The sequence below is a fragment of the Ornithorhynchus anatinus genome, chromosome X5 (assembly GCF_004115215.2).
Source record: "Ornithorhynchus anatinus isolate Pmale09 chromosome X5, mOrnAna1.pri.v4, whole genome shotgun sequence".
Lineage (NCBI taxonomy): Eukaryota > Metazoa > Chordata > Mammalia > Monotremata > Ornithorhynchidae > Ornithorhynchus > Ornithorhynchus anatinus.
The window spans coordinates 9,908,396-9,925,588 of record NC_041753.1 but is presented as its reverse complement, the minus strand read 5'-3'; the positions used below and the strand labels follow the sequence as shown (position 1 = coordinate 9,925,588).

The 17,193-nt window shown below is 43.4% G+C and overlaps 1 protein-coding gene and 1 pseudogene across 1 annotated transcript; both read left to right on the top strand.

Annotated features, from left to right (window-relative positions):
- Nucleotides 1–263: 263 nt before the first annotated feature.
- Nucleotides 264–1,262, top strand: ORNANAV1R3193 (vomeronasal 1 receptor ornAnaV1R3193). The gene has a single exon (NM_001253585.2). It carries the CDS (start codon nucleotides 264–266, stop codon nucleotides 1,260–1,262), a length of 999 nt encoding a protein of 332 aa, NP_001240514.1.
- Nucleotides 11,412–12,028, top strand: ORNANAV1R-PS3329 (vomeronasal 1 receptor ornAnaV1R-ps3329 pseudogene; annotated as a pseudogene).
- Nucleotides 12,029–17,193: the final 5,165 nt, after the last annotated feature.

Sequence of the window (17,193 nt, the reverse complement as noted above, 5' to 3'; positions counted from 1 at the left end):
TATATACATCATTAATAAAATAAAATAGAATAATAGATATGTACATAGATACACAAGTGCTGTGGGGTGGGGGGGGTAGAGTAGAGGGAGGGAGTCGGGGCGATGGGGAGGGGAGGAGGAGCAGAGGAAAAGGGGAGCTCAGTCTAGGAAGGCCTCCTGGAGGGGGTGAGCTTTCAGCAGGAATACCTCCAAGTGAGTAACAGGCCCTTTCTTGCTTCTCCTTAGTGTGCTCCCTCCTCTTCGATGCTGAAGAAAATGAGAACATGTTCATTGAAGAGTTGGTTGTGGTATTAGTTGCTTTCACGCAGACTGGGATGGGCCTACTGGGGAACTCAGTATTGGTCTTGGGGTATGTCAGAATCCTCATATTTCAGCCCCAACTCAAGAAGCCCACTGACTTGATCCTCACACACCTGACTGCAGTCAATATAGTTACACTGCTCACCCATGGTGCCACAGCACTGGTATTTGCTACCGGGATAGAGAATAGATTGGAAGACTTTGGGTGTCATATTACAGGCTACATAAGGAGAGTCACACGAGGCCTGTCCATCTGCACCACGTGTCTCCTGAGCATGTTCCAGGCTGTCACCATTAGTCCCAGTACTTCTCGCTGGGCCCGGCTCAAACCCAAGGCTTCTGGTTACATCATCCCTTCCTTAGTTTTCTTCTGGGTCCTCCACCTCTCAATGTACATGAACATCCTCACCACAACAGTCGTCTTCCAAAATGTCACTAATCCAGTGAACAGATTGAATATGAAATATTGTTCTGATATGTTCTCAAAGAAATATTTGACCAACGTAGCATTTGTAGGTGTGATAACTTTCAGGGATGGTTTCTTTGTGCTCCTCATGAGCTGGGCTAGTGGTTACATGGTGATTGTGCTCTACCGACACCACAAGCAAGTTCAGCACATTCACAGTGTGAGTCTTTCCACCCATTCGTCTCCAGAAACCAGAGCCACCCATACAATCCTGCTTCTTGTCACCTGCTTCTTTAGCATTTACTGTATGAGCTGCATCATTAGCCTGGCATCAACACAAGTAGAGAATAAAAATTTCAGGATGACAGATGCAATAAACCTTCTTGGAGCCTGTTACCCAGCCCTCTCCCCCTGGGTGCTAATCCAAAGTGATCCCAGAGTCCCCAGACCTCGATGTGTTCTTGGGAAGGTGAGAAGTCCTTCTCCACCCCTGGATCCCAGTGGGAAACATCAGGTCAGCTCTTCACCCTATTTTTTGCCCCAGGCCCCACTGTGAAGTATCTCATCGTGGAGATGTAACACATTCTGGGAACACCTCTCCCCAGGAGAACCACACTCTATATTGCCAGCGCAATAGTAGTAATAGTGTGCATTAAACATTTCCTGCCTGCAGAGCACAGCAACAAGAGAACAGTAGGTTATGGAAAACTTGATTAGAGAACCTAGAGGGATACATCACTCTCCTTTTCTCTGATTTCACATCTGGGGTGGAACATCTCAACTGATTCCTACTTTATGCCATTTGTTTTCCGACTCCATTGACTCATTGAAGAAGAGCATATTTTGAATGCAAGACAGGTGGTAGTGGAATGACCATGCAGTCTCTGGACATCCTCTATCTATTGTGAGGAGCAGATTTGAAAGGGAATCATTCTCAACAGCAGCAAAGCAATAGCAGTATCAAAATCTGCCCTATTCCATTAATGTAATCTCATCAAAAGACTATAAAAGTCATAAGTTGAAACTGGGGCCCTGCGAGGTAAGCTGAGGCCTCCAGAAAATGTTAATGGAAAAATAAAATCAGAATGATGTGCAAATTCATATAACCAAGTTCTGTTAGCCTGCAAGACAATAAACTGTGTTCTCTGGGGCAAAGCTGCAATACTATCCTTGGATGTTGAATTCCAGTCGTTAAGGTCACTTTCAGGGAGAATACAGAGGTGACAGCTCACTCCAGAGCACCAGACCTGTAACCCCCTTCTGTAACCCTCAGACCATTGGGGTGCACTTTAGGAGAGAGGGGCCGGAGGAGGGTGGGGAGGTATCAGCTCTAGGGTGGTGACAGCATTGAGCCCCCTCTTAGCACAGCGAAGCCCAATCTAGGCCAAGGGGATGACAGTGTGGATAGGATTTCCCTTCCCACACTGTGGAGCTCAACACAGACCACATTTTAGAATGGGGGAAGGGAAGGAGGGGGTGGGGAATCAATCATTGTGGCAGCCCAAGAATGCTCTGTGGCAACAGATATTCCATGCTCAGTACTCCATGGTGGAAGCACCGGGGGACTCTCCTCTCTACCACAGAGACGGACCCTGAGAAGGATAACAAGCAACTGAGAAGCAGACTGGTATAGTGGAAAAGGCACTGGCCTGCGAGACAGGTTCCCTAGGTTCTAATACTGGCTCTGCCATCTGCTTACTGTGTGACCTTTGGCAAGCAATTTGGCTTCTCTAGGCCTCAGTTTCCTCATCTGTAAAATGGGGATTAATTGTCTGTTCTCCTTCCCCTTTATAATGTGAACCCCACGTTGGACAAGGACTGTGTTCGACCCAATTATCTTGAGTTCACCCGAGTACTCAGAATAGTTCTTGGCATGAAATAAGCACTTAATATAATAATGTTGGTATTTGTTAAGCACTTACTATGTGCCGAGTACTGTTCTAAGCACTGGGGTAGATACATGATAATCAGGTTGTCCCATGTGAGGCTCACAGTCTTAATCCCCATTTTACAGATGAGGTAACTGAGGCACCGAGAATTAAGTGACTTGCCCAAAGTCACACAGCTGACAGGTGACATAGCCGGGATTAGAACCCATGACCTTTGACTCCTAATCCCATGATCTTTCCACTGAGCCACGCTGCTTCTCTCACTTACCAAATACCACGATTATAATGTTAGTATTATTATTTTCTCATACAGTTTAATCTCAAGCTGAAGTGGTGTGTTGTGAGAAATGTCACAAGCAAAGGTCATGCCATGAGGAAATCCAAGTTCTAGTCCTGACTATCCTTTTATGTTTGATGAAACACTTATGACTTTAATTTTTCAGTATGAAAAATCACGGTAATAATTGCTTCCCCATCTGACCTCACAGGGTCAACATGAGGGTAGATTGAGACAATGACTGTGATTTAGTATCATTCCTCGAGACCTTAAGCTCTTCGTAGGCAGGAGCTTAACATCTCTGTTGCATTGTAATAATAATAATAATAATTATGTCATTTATTAAGTGCTCGCTATGGGCCAAGTACTGTTCTAAGTGCTGATTAATATAAGTTAATCCTTCTGTCCCACGTGGGGCTCATAGTTTCAACGCTCATTTTACAGATGAGGTAATTGAGGCACAGAGAAGTTAAGTGACCTGCCCAAGGTCACACAGCAGACAAGTGGCAGAGCTGGGCTTAGTACACACGACCTCTGACTCCCAAGCCAGTGATCTTGCCACTGTACTCTACCAAGGGCTTAGTACAGTTCTCTGCACACAAATGCTCAATAAATACCAGTAACTGTTCCCTTATCTAACCCATTTTTGTGTCTGGAAAACTGTCTTTCCAAAGGACTTTAGTAGCATGGCCTTGATTGTACAGGCTATACAAATCTCATGTATTGAATTCCCTAGGAAAATGATTATATAAAAGCATATTCCTTAGATTAATAGGTAGATTCAAAGGCTAGGTAAAAGCAGGAAACTGATCAACATGCCAACGAGAATGCACTTAAAAGGAAATTAAGCATTTGCCTCTCCAGGCTTCTTTTTGGAAATTCGGGAGGGCTAAGGATAGGGGATAGGATGGGCTGTGTTGGCCACATTAGCCAGGTCTTAATCCAGGGGGCTAGTAAAGTTTAGATTCAAACATGGTCGACGTGCTGTAGCACAGTGAGGTGATAAACAGTTGGAAGCCATAGAACATCTGCTGCTCGAACCCCTTTCTCTCTGCCTCCCCACCTGCCTGCTGTCTCATTGGTTTTGCTGCTGCAATGTCTTGAAAAGACAGGGACCTAAGGAAACTGGTCTACAAATTTGTGCTCATGTCCCAAAGAAGCTAAGCATTATTGATTCACTTTACAATGAAAAGAATAGACATATTACAGTGGAGTGGTATCACTCCATAATTAGATTTGTTGCTGGATATGGAATGCACAATCTGTAAACCCCAGTGGTAAGACCACAGAAGTGGAAAATTTCCCTGGATGAAGCAATATCAATTAATTTCTACATTCAAGGACAATGGCAATCACAATTTCCATTTTTTATATGTGTCACACAAAAGAAATGTTGCCTTCAATTAGTCACTTGCTTACCTCATCAATTAATTTATTGCATCACGAATGTGCTTTGAAGGGTTTGTAATGAGAAAAAAGTGTGTGCCTTCTTTGCAGCTGCCTTATACTCTCCTTGCAGACAGTCACAGCAACAGCAAGTGATGCAATAATTGCTGCCCTGGGGGAAGATGATCATAGAACTCCTGGTCCCATAACTACTGTGCTGGTCTGGACCACCTCTACACACAGGCTAGCTGAGTCCTTCATCTGAAAAGCACTGTGTGTGTCAGCAGCACTGACAAGACCAGGTGAGAGTCTTCTTACATGTCCTGTTCTGATGCCAGATGGGGAAATAGAAATGGAGGAGTGGAGGAAAGGATAAGAAACTCGGTGGATGGGGTGTGTGGTGTTATAATGGCTTTCTTCCCTCCTTGACCAACATCTTCAACTATTTACTTTCCAGTGTCTTCTTCCCCACTGCTTTCAAACTCACTCATGTACCCCTTGCCCTAAAAAAGCAAACAGACATCAAAGCCTTCTCTTGACCCAGTGACCCCTTCCGGTTATCATCTCACCTCCCTCTTATCATCCAAACACCTTGAGCAAGCTGTCTACATCTCCTGCCTCTATTTCTTTTCCTCCAAATCTCTCCTTGACCCACTCCAGTCTGGCTTCCACCCCTTTCACTCCATGCCATGGATACTTCCCTCTCTAATGTTGTCAATGACTTCCTTCTTGATGGCTTCTACCCCATCCTTTTTCTCCTCAATCTCTCAATTGCCTTCGTTAGTGTGGACCCCCCTTGTACTTGAAATGTTATTTAACATTAATTCACTGAAAATAACCTCTCTTGGTTATCTTCCTCTTTTTTTGGCTACTCCATCTTAATTCCTTTTGTGGGCTTTTCTTCTGCCTCCCCGCATCTAACAGTGGACATTCCGCAAAGCTCAGTTCTGGGTCCCTCGCTATTCTCCATCTAGACCCACTTCCTCAGAAACTCATTTGCTTCCATGTTTCCAATACTATCTTTCCACATATGATTCCCAAATGTACCTTGCCACCCCTGACCACTCTCCTTCTCTGTATTCGTGCATTTCCTCTTGCCTTCACGACATCTTTTCTTGGAGGTTCCACCAACACCTCAAACTTCACAAGTCCAAAACAGAAATCCTCATCTCTACCCAAACCCTGTCCTCCCCTGGTCTTTCTCATCACTGTACATAACACCAATATCCTCTCACAAACTCATAACCTTGACATTATCCTGAATTCATCTCTCTCGTTCAACCCACATATTCAATTTGGCAGTAGATTCTATTGGTTCTATCTTCACAACATCAATGAAATCCTTCTTTTCCTCTCCACCCAAATAGTTAGCATGCTGATACAAGCACTTATCATGCCCTGCCTTGACAACTCCATCAACATCCTCACTGGCCTCCCTCAATCCTGTCTTTCCCCATTTCAATCCTTACTTGTCTTTGCTACCCAGATCATTTTTCTAAAAAAAGTTCAGTTTACGTCTCATCACTCCTCAAGAACCTTCAACGATTTCCCACCCACCTCTGCATCAAATAGAAACTCCTTACCATTAGCTTTATCACATAGTAAGCACTTAACAAGTATGATACTTATTATTATTTTTATTACCTTATCTCACTGATTTACTACTCCACCCAGCACAGAAGATTTTCTCCTCTAGTACCAACATACCCTCTGTACTACGATTTTTGCTATCTCACAACTGACCCCTTGCCCACATCTTCCCTCCTTCCTGGAACTCCCTCCCCTTTCACATACAACAGACTACCACTCTCCCCATCTTTGGAGTCTTATTAAAACCATATCTCCTTCAAGAGTCCTTCCCTAATTAAGCCCTGTAATGACACATGCCGTCGAGTTGCCCAGATTCCGGAAAAGGAAGCAGACCATGCCACTCAGGCTTAATAAGATATATATAAACGTGGTTTATTTGGGGAAGTTACTTACGGGACAGCTCTGGGTGGTGGCAGGGCACAGGAGACACACCACGCCCCACCTAGCTAGGGCCACCCCTTTATATGCCACGTGACATCACTACAAAAGCAAAATAGCTTACATAAGGTGTTTACCTGCCCAGACTGCGTATGCCCAGGGTGCATACCATAAAAGCGAGGGTGCAGCGGTGCTCATGACTTGGCCTTGAGACCGTGGCGGGTCAGAGCCGGGGCACAATCACCCCTACAGCCCTCATTTCCTCTACTCTCTCTCCTCTCAGCATTGCCTATGTACGTGTGTTTCTATCTTCAAGTTCTTGATATTTATGTTACCCTCTGCTCCATAGAACTTTTGTAAGTATCCATAATTTATTTTAATGCCTGTCTTCCCCTCAAGAGTGTGAGCTTGCTGTGGGCAGTGAGAGTGTCTACCAGCACTTTCTACATTATATATCATATTGTCCTCTCTCAAGTGCCTAGTACATTGCTCTGCACACAGTATGTGATCAATAAATACCAATAATTGATTAAGTGAAGAGATTAAATAATGTGGGGAAGTGAGGGATACAATGTTCTCCAAACCACAAGTCCTCAAGTTTTTCCTTGTCTATTCCCAATTTCATTCCATTTCCAAGAGTTTCAGCCCTGACACCCATCTTCCCAGCAGGCTTCACTGACTCTTGCCAAATCAATCCCCTCCAAAATCATTGAGATCATGGTAAATATCACAGATTTTGAATTCATCCCACTCAGTAGGCGGAATCTCCTTCTCATCTTTTGCAGATGGAATGTACTGGCTGACGCTATTAAAATCAGAGATTCCAGAGATGCATCATGGCCTAGTGGAAAGAACATGGGCCTGGGAGTCTGAGGACCTGGGCTCTAGTTTTGGCTCCATGAATTGTTTCATATGTGATCTTGAGTAAGTCACTTGGTTTCTCTGTGCTTCGATTTCCTCAACTGTAAAATGGGGGGTAAATACCCATTCTCCCTCCTACTTAGAGAGCCCAATAAGGTAGAAAGTTTGTATATAACCTGATTAACTTGTATCCAACCTGTGATTAGAACAGTTTTTGAACAGTCTTATGCTGTCGAGTCATCTCTGACCCAAAGCAACACCATGGACACATCTCTCCCAGAATGCCCCACCTCCTTCTTCAATCATTTTGGTAGTGTATCCATAGAGTTTTCTTTGTAAAAATGCCATTGCCTCTTTCCAAGCAGTAAACTTGAGCCCAGTCCGCGACCCTCTCCCATGCTGCTGCTGCTCAGCACAGGTGAGTTTTGACTTTAGTAGATTGCCTTACACTTGCTAGCCACTGCCCAAGCTAGGAATGGAATGGGTATGCCTCTGTTTGACTCTCCCTCCTGTAGTCAAAGCTGGTAGAGTACTGGAAATTCTCCAGGTGTGACACTGAGAGGGGCTTGGACCCATAGCAAACTCTTTTTTTTTATTATCATTTTTCCAGGACAGATAAATAGTTCACTTCATTAATATACATCAACTTCAGTGTAAGAGTCTTCCTCCATAAATGTTTCCACCTCCCTCAGTTCCTTTGTGCTTCACTTCCTAGAGCAGAAACATTCTCCTTTGTGGCCAGCAATAACAACAGGCTTCCAATCCCCTCTTACCCTTCAGCATTCTAGTAAGAACAGCATACTGTGGGGCTGAGGGAGGGGTAAATAAAGGGAGCCCATCAGGGAGATGCAGAGGGAGCAGGAGAAGAGGAAATGGGGACTTATTCAGGAAAGACGTCTTGGAGGAGATGTGCCTTCAATAAGGCTTTGAAAGTGGGGAGATTAATTGTCTTTCCATTAGGAATAGGAGGGATCTTCCAGGCCAGAAGCAGGATGTGCGTGAGAGGTCAGAGGTGAGATATACAAGACCGAGGTACAATAAGAAGTTTGGCATTAGAAGAGCAAAGTATGTATGCTGGGTTGTAGTAGGAGAGCAATGAGGTAAGGTAGGAGAGGGAGGGGTGAATGAGGGCTTTAATGCCGATGGTAAGGAGTTTCTGTTCGATGCAGAGGTGGATGGGCAACCACTGGAGGTTCTTGAGGAGAGGGGAAATATGGACTGAAAGTTGTTGTAGAAAGGTGATCTGGGCAAAGGAATGAAATATGAACTGGAGTGGGGAGAGACAGGAGGCTGGGAGGTCAGCAAAGAAGCTGATACAGTAATGAAGGCAGGATAGGATAAATCCTTGGGTTAGTGTGGTAGCAGTTTGGACTTTGAGGAAAGAGCAGATTTTAGTGATGTTGTGAAGGTTGAACCAACAGGATGTAGTGATAGACTGAATGATAGAGATGAGTCAAGGATAATGCCAAGGTTATGGGCTTGTGAGACAGGCAGGATGGAGGTGAGACAGTGGGGGGAAAATCAAGGGGAGGACAAGATTTGGGTGGGAAGATAAGGAGTTCTGTTTTGGACATGTTAATTTTGAGGTGTGGTTGGGACATCCAAGTAGAAATGTCCTGAAGGCAGGAGGAAATGTGAGACTACAAAGAGGGAAAGAGATTAGGGCTGGAGATGTAGATTTGGGAATCATCCACATAGAGGTGGTAGTTGAGGCCATGGGAACGAATGAGTTCTGCAAGTGAGTAGTTGTAGATGGAGAAAAGAAGGGGAACCATAACTGAACCTTGAGGGGATCTCACAGTTAGGGGGTGGGAGGCAGAGGAGAAGTCTGTGAAAGAGATTGAGAATGAGTGGCTGGAGAAATAGGAGGAGAACCAGGAGAGGACAGTGTAAATGAAGCTGAGATTGAACAACATTTCCAGAAGACGGGAGTGGTCAACAGTGTTGAAGGCAGCTGAGCAGTTGAAGAGGATTAGGATGGAATAGAGGCCATTGGATTTGGCAAAAAGGAGTTCCACACACTTGTTGCCCTCCATTTTGCCCATCCCAAAATGATTGAATAATCAAGAAGTTGGTACTAAACACTAAAACACAAAGCTGTGTTCATGGAAACCTAAGGTTTTTCCTTAAGACCTGAACCCCAGTTCCTTCAGAGTAAGAAACAATAACAGATTATACATTCCCTCTCTTCCTAATCTCTCACTTATGTTGATTCTGCCTTTCATGTCTCTTCTCCTAAATGGAAATTTAATCTAGGAAATCATAGACCATTGCCAATCATTTTAACCCATTTACATTTTGCAAAGTCAGAGATAATTCCATTTGTTCTGCTCACTACCCGAATGGGGCTCAATAGTCATAATTGACCAAAAAAGGATTGTATAATAATCAGTGATTCATATATATAGATATATATATACAAATATATATATATATATTACCATCCTATGCACATAATTATTTTCCACTTGTGAAGAAAATTTATTCTTGGTACTACTGCTGATATTTTTGAGGTATGAAATAATATTTCATCATTCTCTATCTCCATTAATTTGTAGGCAGTATGAAACATCTTTTGCTCTTTTATGAGATATCCCTATACCTAAAAGATGTCACTTTAATGTGTCCTACAACAGGACATTAGACATCACTACCAAATTACTTATAAAATGGTATTTGGCATTTTTGAGCACTTAATAGACTAAGCAATTAAAATTTTGCAGGCAGAAGGAATGGAATCAGGATATTTGACAGCATGATAGAGTTAGAAGGTGTGTTGGGAAGAAGTAAAGATTGGAGCTGAAAAATTGTAGATAAAGAAAGTAAATATGGTATGATGGGAAAACATGTAGAAAGCCAATAATAATTAGTTTTTTATGTGATGTAGAGGAAAATGGACAGCTATTAGAGTTTCTAGAGGAGGAAAGAAAGTACAGTACGACGGAATTAGCAGTCACATTCCCTGCCTACAATGAGGTTACAGTCTATACATTAATATTAATGCAGTCTCGACATTGATATAAATGAATAATTCATAATAAATGATTAAAAGATCCCACATGGGGCTCACAGTCTAAATAAGAAGGAGAACAGATATTGAATCCCCATTTTGCAGATGAGGAAACTAAGGCACAGATGAGTTAAGTGACTTGCCCAAGATCTCACACATGAGGTATGTGGTGGATCTGGGATTGGAACCCAGGTCCTCTGACTTCTAGACTGAGGCTCTTTCCACTAGGCCATGCTGCTCCTCACTACTTGTTTATAATTGGCTTCTGGGAGGAATGATGGTTCATATACAAATGAGTGTTCTTAGTAGTATAGAGAAAAATGTTAAAGTTTCCTTCTGTATTTGAGGTTAATGTCTATCTCCCTCACATTCCTAGTCATAGTTACTATAGACCACCACTCTAAATCATATTTTTGGCATGACAAATAAAGCTACACTGGTTTGAAGAATCCGAAGACATTTTGGGTTCTGTATTGGCAATTACTGTGGACAGTATTCCTTGACATACCACGGACCTGTTTTATGTTTGTTTGCTTTGTGTTGTTATAGTAAATTATTTGCATAACTTGCCCTTTCTCCTAGAGTTATAAGTTCCTTTTCATTAGAGTTGAATATGCCCAATGGCTTTTTAAGCCCTCTTCAACTTTTGGAAGAATATTCTCCTGATTTGTGTTTTGGACTATTTTGTTATGACTATCACTACTACCGATATGAGTATAGAGAAGAAGAAGCAAGGCAATCAAATAGAGTAGTTGCCAAAAAGGGCAAAAGAACGATTTCAGAGGAAACACAGACATTACTCATTAAGTTGGTCAGGGTTGTTAAACACACTGCTTGGATTCTCAGAGGAAATGGGTGGGAGGTCTCAAGAGGTCTCAAAGCTTCAGCTAGTGGAATGGTGTCCAAGTGAGTAACAAGCTCTGTCTGTCTCTCTTTAAGGTGCTCTGTCTTCTTTGGCGCTGCAGAAAACAAGAACATGATCATGGAAGAGTTGGTCTTGGTAATAGTTATCTTCACACAAACTGGAATGGGGCTCCTGGGGAACTCAGCATTGCCCATGGTGTATGTCAGAATCTTCATTTCCCAACCCCATTGCAAGAAACCCATAGATGGGATCCTCACTAACCTGTCCATGGCCAACACAGTAACATTGTTCACTCAGGGGGTCGCCATAGTGATATTTGCCACCAGGATGGAGAATAGATTAGAAGATGTTGGGTGTCATATTACAGGCTATATAAGAAGGGTGACGCGTGGTCTGTCCATCTGCACCACATGTCTGCTGAGCGTCTTCCAGGCCATCACCATCAGTCCCAGCACCTCTCACTGGGCCCAGTTCAAATCCAAGATTTCTGGCTACATTGTCCCTTTCTTAGTTTTCTTCTGGATCCTCCACCACTCACTGTACCTGAATATACTAACTACAGAAGTTGTCTTCCAAAATGTCACTATTCTAGTTAATAGGATGAATATGAAATACTGTTCTGATATGTTCTCGAAGAAATTTTTGACCAGTGTAGCATTTGTAGGCATGATAACTTTCATGGATGTTTTTTTCGTCCTCTTCATGAGCTGGGCAAGTGGCTACATGGTGATCGTGGTCTACCAACACCGTAAACAAGTCCAACACATCCACAGCAACAGCACCATCTCCACAGCCTCTCCAGAGACCAGAGCCACCCACATCATCCTGCTCCTAGTCACCTGCTTTATCTTTTACTTCATAAACTGAATCATTAGTTTGACATCAACACTGGTGGAAAACAAAAACTTCAGGATGACGGATGCTATGACCATTCTTGGAGCCTGTTACCCTGCCCTCTGCCCCTAAGTGCTAATAAAAAGTGATCTACGAGTTACCAGGCCTCAGTGTGTCTCTGGGACAGTGAGAGGCCCCTCTCCACCTGTGCTTCTCAGTGGAGAACAACAGGTCAGCACTTTGCCCTGTTCTTTGTCCAAGGGCCCACTCTGAAGCAGCCCATCAAAGAGCATTCTGGGAAAAGCTCTCCCCAGGGGAATTGTAATAAATCAACCAATCATTTTATTTCTGAGTCCTTTCTCTGGGTACAACATTATACTGACTACTTGGGAACATACAATGGAGATAGTAGAATTGATCCCTAATCTCAGGGAGTGTACAGCCTACTGGGGAGACAGATAGTAACTTGGTTCCTCTAAAGTCAACCTGCTTACCGTACCTCAATCTCATCTTTCTTGTCATTGACCCCTTGTCCATCACCTCCCTCTTGCCTATAGCTCCCTTCCACTTCATATCCAACAGATTACCACTCTCCCCACCTTCAAAGCCCTACTTAAGTCACATTTCCTCCAGGAATCCTTCTCTAAATAAACCCTCATTTGACATGTTCACCCTCCCTTTTTCTTCACCTATGCATTTGAGTCTGTAACCCTTAAACATTTTGAATGTCACCCCAAATCCATGGTATTTGTACATATGGATAAGTACATATCCATCTGTAATGTACTTTAATGTATGTCTTCCCCCTTTTGTCTGTATTCTTCTTCAATTAATCAACTAATCAACCTTACTATGTGCAGAGCACAGTACTATGCACTTCAGACCGGAAAATACAATAGAGTTGGTAGACATGATCCTTGCCCCTAATGAGCTTATAGCCTTAAAGGGGAAGACAAACATTGAATTAAGTTACAGGAGTGGAAATGTCAGGGTATAAAGATATCAAATGAGAGAGACCTGGTTAGAGAGAACAATTCCACATGGTTTTTTTTTTATTCCATTTCTTCAGAAGAGATGGGAGTATTCCGAACTCAAGAGGCATGACAGAGGAATGACCACCCATTTCCCCTGAACATCCCTCATCCAACTTTCTTGGGAACTGATTTGCTATGGAATCTTCCTCAACAGCAGCATCCTTAACTTCTTCCTTTGACTTGAAATATCTGTTAATATGTTCGTGCTTGTCTCCCCCTTTAGACTGTAAGCCCTTGGTGAGCAGGGAATGTGTTACTTATTTATTTTTTATGTCCCTAAGCACTTAGTACAGTGTACTACACCGAGAAGTGCTCAGTGAATACTAATAATACTATGACAACTGCCCCATTTCTTCAACTCAATCCTTACTTTTGAACAAAAATGAAAAGTCATATGTAAAATTGGGAGTCCTTCATCGTAAGCAATTGGCCTCTAGGAAATAGCAATGGGAAAATAGAAAAAATATATCTCTGGTCATAGTTCCAAAATGATATTCAAGTTGATAGTATACAATTCTGTTGAGTTGCCTATCAGTTATCTGCGTTATCTGGGTCAGTGCCACAGTACTTTCATGGATGGGGATTCTGATCAATACATGTTCATAACTGTGATCTAGGACAAGTAAGAGGTACATAAATCTATTTATTTATGTTGATGCAATTGATGTCCACTTGCTTTGTTTTGTTTTGTTGTCTTTCTCCCCCCTTGTAGACTGTGAGCCTTTTGGGTAGGGATTGTCTCTATTTGTTGCCTGAACTGTACTTTCTAAGCATGTAGTACAGTTCTCTGTACAAAGTAAGTGCTCAGTAAATGCGATTCAATGAATGAACATACATTAATGTAACTGAGAGATTAAGGGGATGATGGCACCAGAGGTTACAGGTAATAGTCAAAGGGTCAAGAAACCTGATGTCTAGTCCTGATTATACTCTGGCATCTGATGGAGTCTGAAACACAGTCACATTTCCTTCAGGGCTTCTCTTTTTAAATAGGTAGGATTGTAATAATAGCTGCTAACCCTCCCAACCCTACAAAGACAATGTCTCTGAAGACTGAGGGAATGAATGAGGAAAAAAAACTAAGGAAAATTCAAGCGGCATTCAATTGAGCAGAAAGAAAGTCATAATATCATGTTCTATTATGTTCATTCATTCATTCAATAGTATTTATTGAGTGCTTACTATGTGCAGAGCACTGTACTAAGCGCTTGGAATGAACAAGTCGGCAACAGATAGAGACAGTCCCTGCCATTTGACAGGCTTACACTCTAATCGGGGGAGACGGACAGACGAGAACAATGGCAATAAATAGAGTCAAGGGGAAGAACATCTCGTAAAAACAATGGCAACTAAATAAAATCAAGGCAATGTACAATTCATTAACAAAATAAATAGGGTAATGGAAATATATACAGTTGAGCGGACGAGTACAGTGCTATGGGGATGGGAAGGGAGAGGTGGAGGAGCAGAGGGAAAGGGGGAAAAGAGGGTTTATCTGCGGAGAGGTAAAGGGGGGGTGGTCGAGGGAGTAGAGGGAGAATAGGAGCTCAGTCTGGGAAGGCCTCTTGGAGGAGGTGAGTTTTAAGTAGGGTTTTGAAGAGGGGAAGAGAATCAGTTTGGCGGAGGTGAGGAGGGAGGGCGTTCCAGGACCGCGGGAGGACATGGCCCAGGGGTCGACGGCGGGATAGGCGAGACCAAGGGACGGTGAGGAGGTGGGCGGCAGAGGAGCGGAGCGTGCGGGGTGGGCGGTAGAAAGAGAGAAGGGAGGAGAGGTAGGAAGGGGCAAGATGATGTAGAGCCTTGAAGCCTAGAGTGAGGAGTTTTTGTTTGGAGCAGAGGTCGATAGGCAACCACAGGAGTTGTTTAAGAAGGGGAGTGACATGCCCAGATCGTTTCTGCAGGAAGATGAGCCGGGTAGCGGAGTGAAGAATAGACTGGAGTGGGGCGAGAGAGGAGGAAGGGAGGTCAGAGAGCAGGCTGACACAGTAGTCTAGCCGGGATATAACAAGAGCCTGTAGCAGTAAGATAGCCGTTTGGGTGGAGAGGAAAGGGCGGATCTTGGTGATATTGTAAAGGTGAAGCCGGCAGGTCTTGGTAATGGATAGGATGTGTGGGGTGAACGAGAGAGTCGAGTCAAGGATGACACCGAGATTGCAGGCCTGAGAGACGGGAAGGATGGTCGTGCCATCCATGGTGATAGAGAAGTCTGGGAGAGGACCAGGTTTGGGAGGGAAGATGAGGAGCTCAGTCTTGCTCATGTTGAGTTTTAGGTGGCGGGCCGACATCCAGGTGGAGACGTCCTGGAGGCATGAGGAGATGCGAGCCTGAAGGGAGGGGGAGAGGACAGGGGCGGAGATTTAGATCTGCGTGTCATCTGCGTAGAGATTGCTATCCATTCCTTTACTGTTGGCTTTAAAACCGTCAGTCGCTTTGCCACCTCCTAACGTACCTCACTGATTTCCTATCACATCCCAGCCTGATCACTTTGCTCCTCTCACACCAGCCTACACACTGTACCTCTATCTTGCCATGGGCCCCTTGCCCATGCCCTGCTTTTAGCTTGGAATGCCCTTCCCCTTCCTAGCTGACAGAAAATCACTCTCTCCAACTTCAAATAAAAATCACATTCTCCTCTAAGAGGCCTTCCCCAATTAAGCCTTCATTTCCCTTACTGCTTCTCCCAGCAACATCACCCTTGCACTTGCAACCTTTATCGATTCCACCCTCAGCCCCAAAGCACTTATGTACATATCTGTAGTTTATATTGTCTGTCTCCCCTCTAGACTACAAGTTACTTATAGGCAGGGAACATGTCTAACAATTCCGTTATATTGCATTCTCCCAAGTGTTTTAAAAGTGCTCTGCACTCAGCAAGTTTTCAATAAAAATTATTAATTGATTGATCCACAAAAATATAGCTGGAAAAATGTCTGAACTAATAATGATAATTGTATTATTCGTTTAGGATTTATGATGTTCCAAGCACTATGCTAAATGCTGTGGTAGATACAAGTTAATCAGATCATCCACAGTCCCTTTTCCACAGGAGGCTCACCATCTATGGGGAAGTGGGAACTCACATTTCACCCCCATTTAACAGAGAAGGAAAATGAGGACCTGAGGAGGTAGATGACTGGGCCACGGTCAACTGTGGTCGGCCGAAATGGGATTAATAATAATAATGATAATTATGGTATTTGTTAAGTGCTTAACTATGTGCCAAGGACTGTACTAAGCGCTGGGGTGGACACAAGCAGATCGGGTTGGACACAGTCCCTGTCCTACGTGAGGCTCACAGTCTCAATCCCCATTTTACAGATGAGGAAACTAAGGTCCAGAGTAGTTAAGTGACTGGCCCGCAGTCACACAGCAGTCAAGTGGCAGAGCCAGGATTAGAACCCATGACCTCTGACTCCCAAGCCCGGGATCTTTCCACTGAGCCACACTGCTTCTCAAAACAGATAAGAACAAAAGTTCACTGACTCCAGGTCTGCACTCTTTCATCTAGGTGAGGCTGCTTCTCTCGAGAAAGCAAATAAAGCTAACCCAAGGGAGATTGTTTATCTTTTATCAGAGGAGTGTTTTTGATGAACAGAAGAAGACCAGATGGTATGGAAAAAACAACCTAGGCTTTCCTAGAATGACCTGATCTTCCTCAACATACTTGTTCCACATGACCCAAATAATTAAGCATTATTAATGTGCACTATAATAAGTAAATGGACATTTTACTTTACAGTGCTATCACTCAACAATTAGATGTCTGGTTGGCCATGCACTCTAAAAGCCCCAGTGAGAAGCCACTAGATATTTACGGTGGCCAAAGATCAAAAAGGGAGGAAGTAGTAGATGGGGAAAGAAGCTGGTGGAGAAGTGGATGGGTCCTTTGGTAGGCATTGAGAGATTAATGGACTATGGGCAGCCTAGGGAATACATAAATACTTCTGAAAGTTTTTCATTTTTAATCCTATAGTCTTCTCACTTGTAAAGGTCTTGTTAGGTCAACCATATGCCTGCAGGTAGGCCAGCAATATAGGTGGCTGTCTCTCATTATGCTAAAAATCTCTGTCCAGGTAGTTTAGTAGACCCCTAAATCGGTCAACCAATCAATCAACCAATAGTGTTATTGAGTTCTTACCTTTGCTGAGCACTGTACTAAGTGCATGGGAGAGTAGAATAAATTTGGTAGGTTCTATCCCTGCCATAAAGAAGCTTACAATCTAGTGGGGGAGGCAGGCATTAAAACAATTTCCAGGCAGGGGAAGCAGTAGATTATAAGGATATGTAAATAAGTGCTGTGATATGTAAATAATTGCTGTCATGGTAGGGGTGGGAAGAGTACCAAAGCGTATAGAGGGGATGG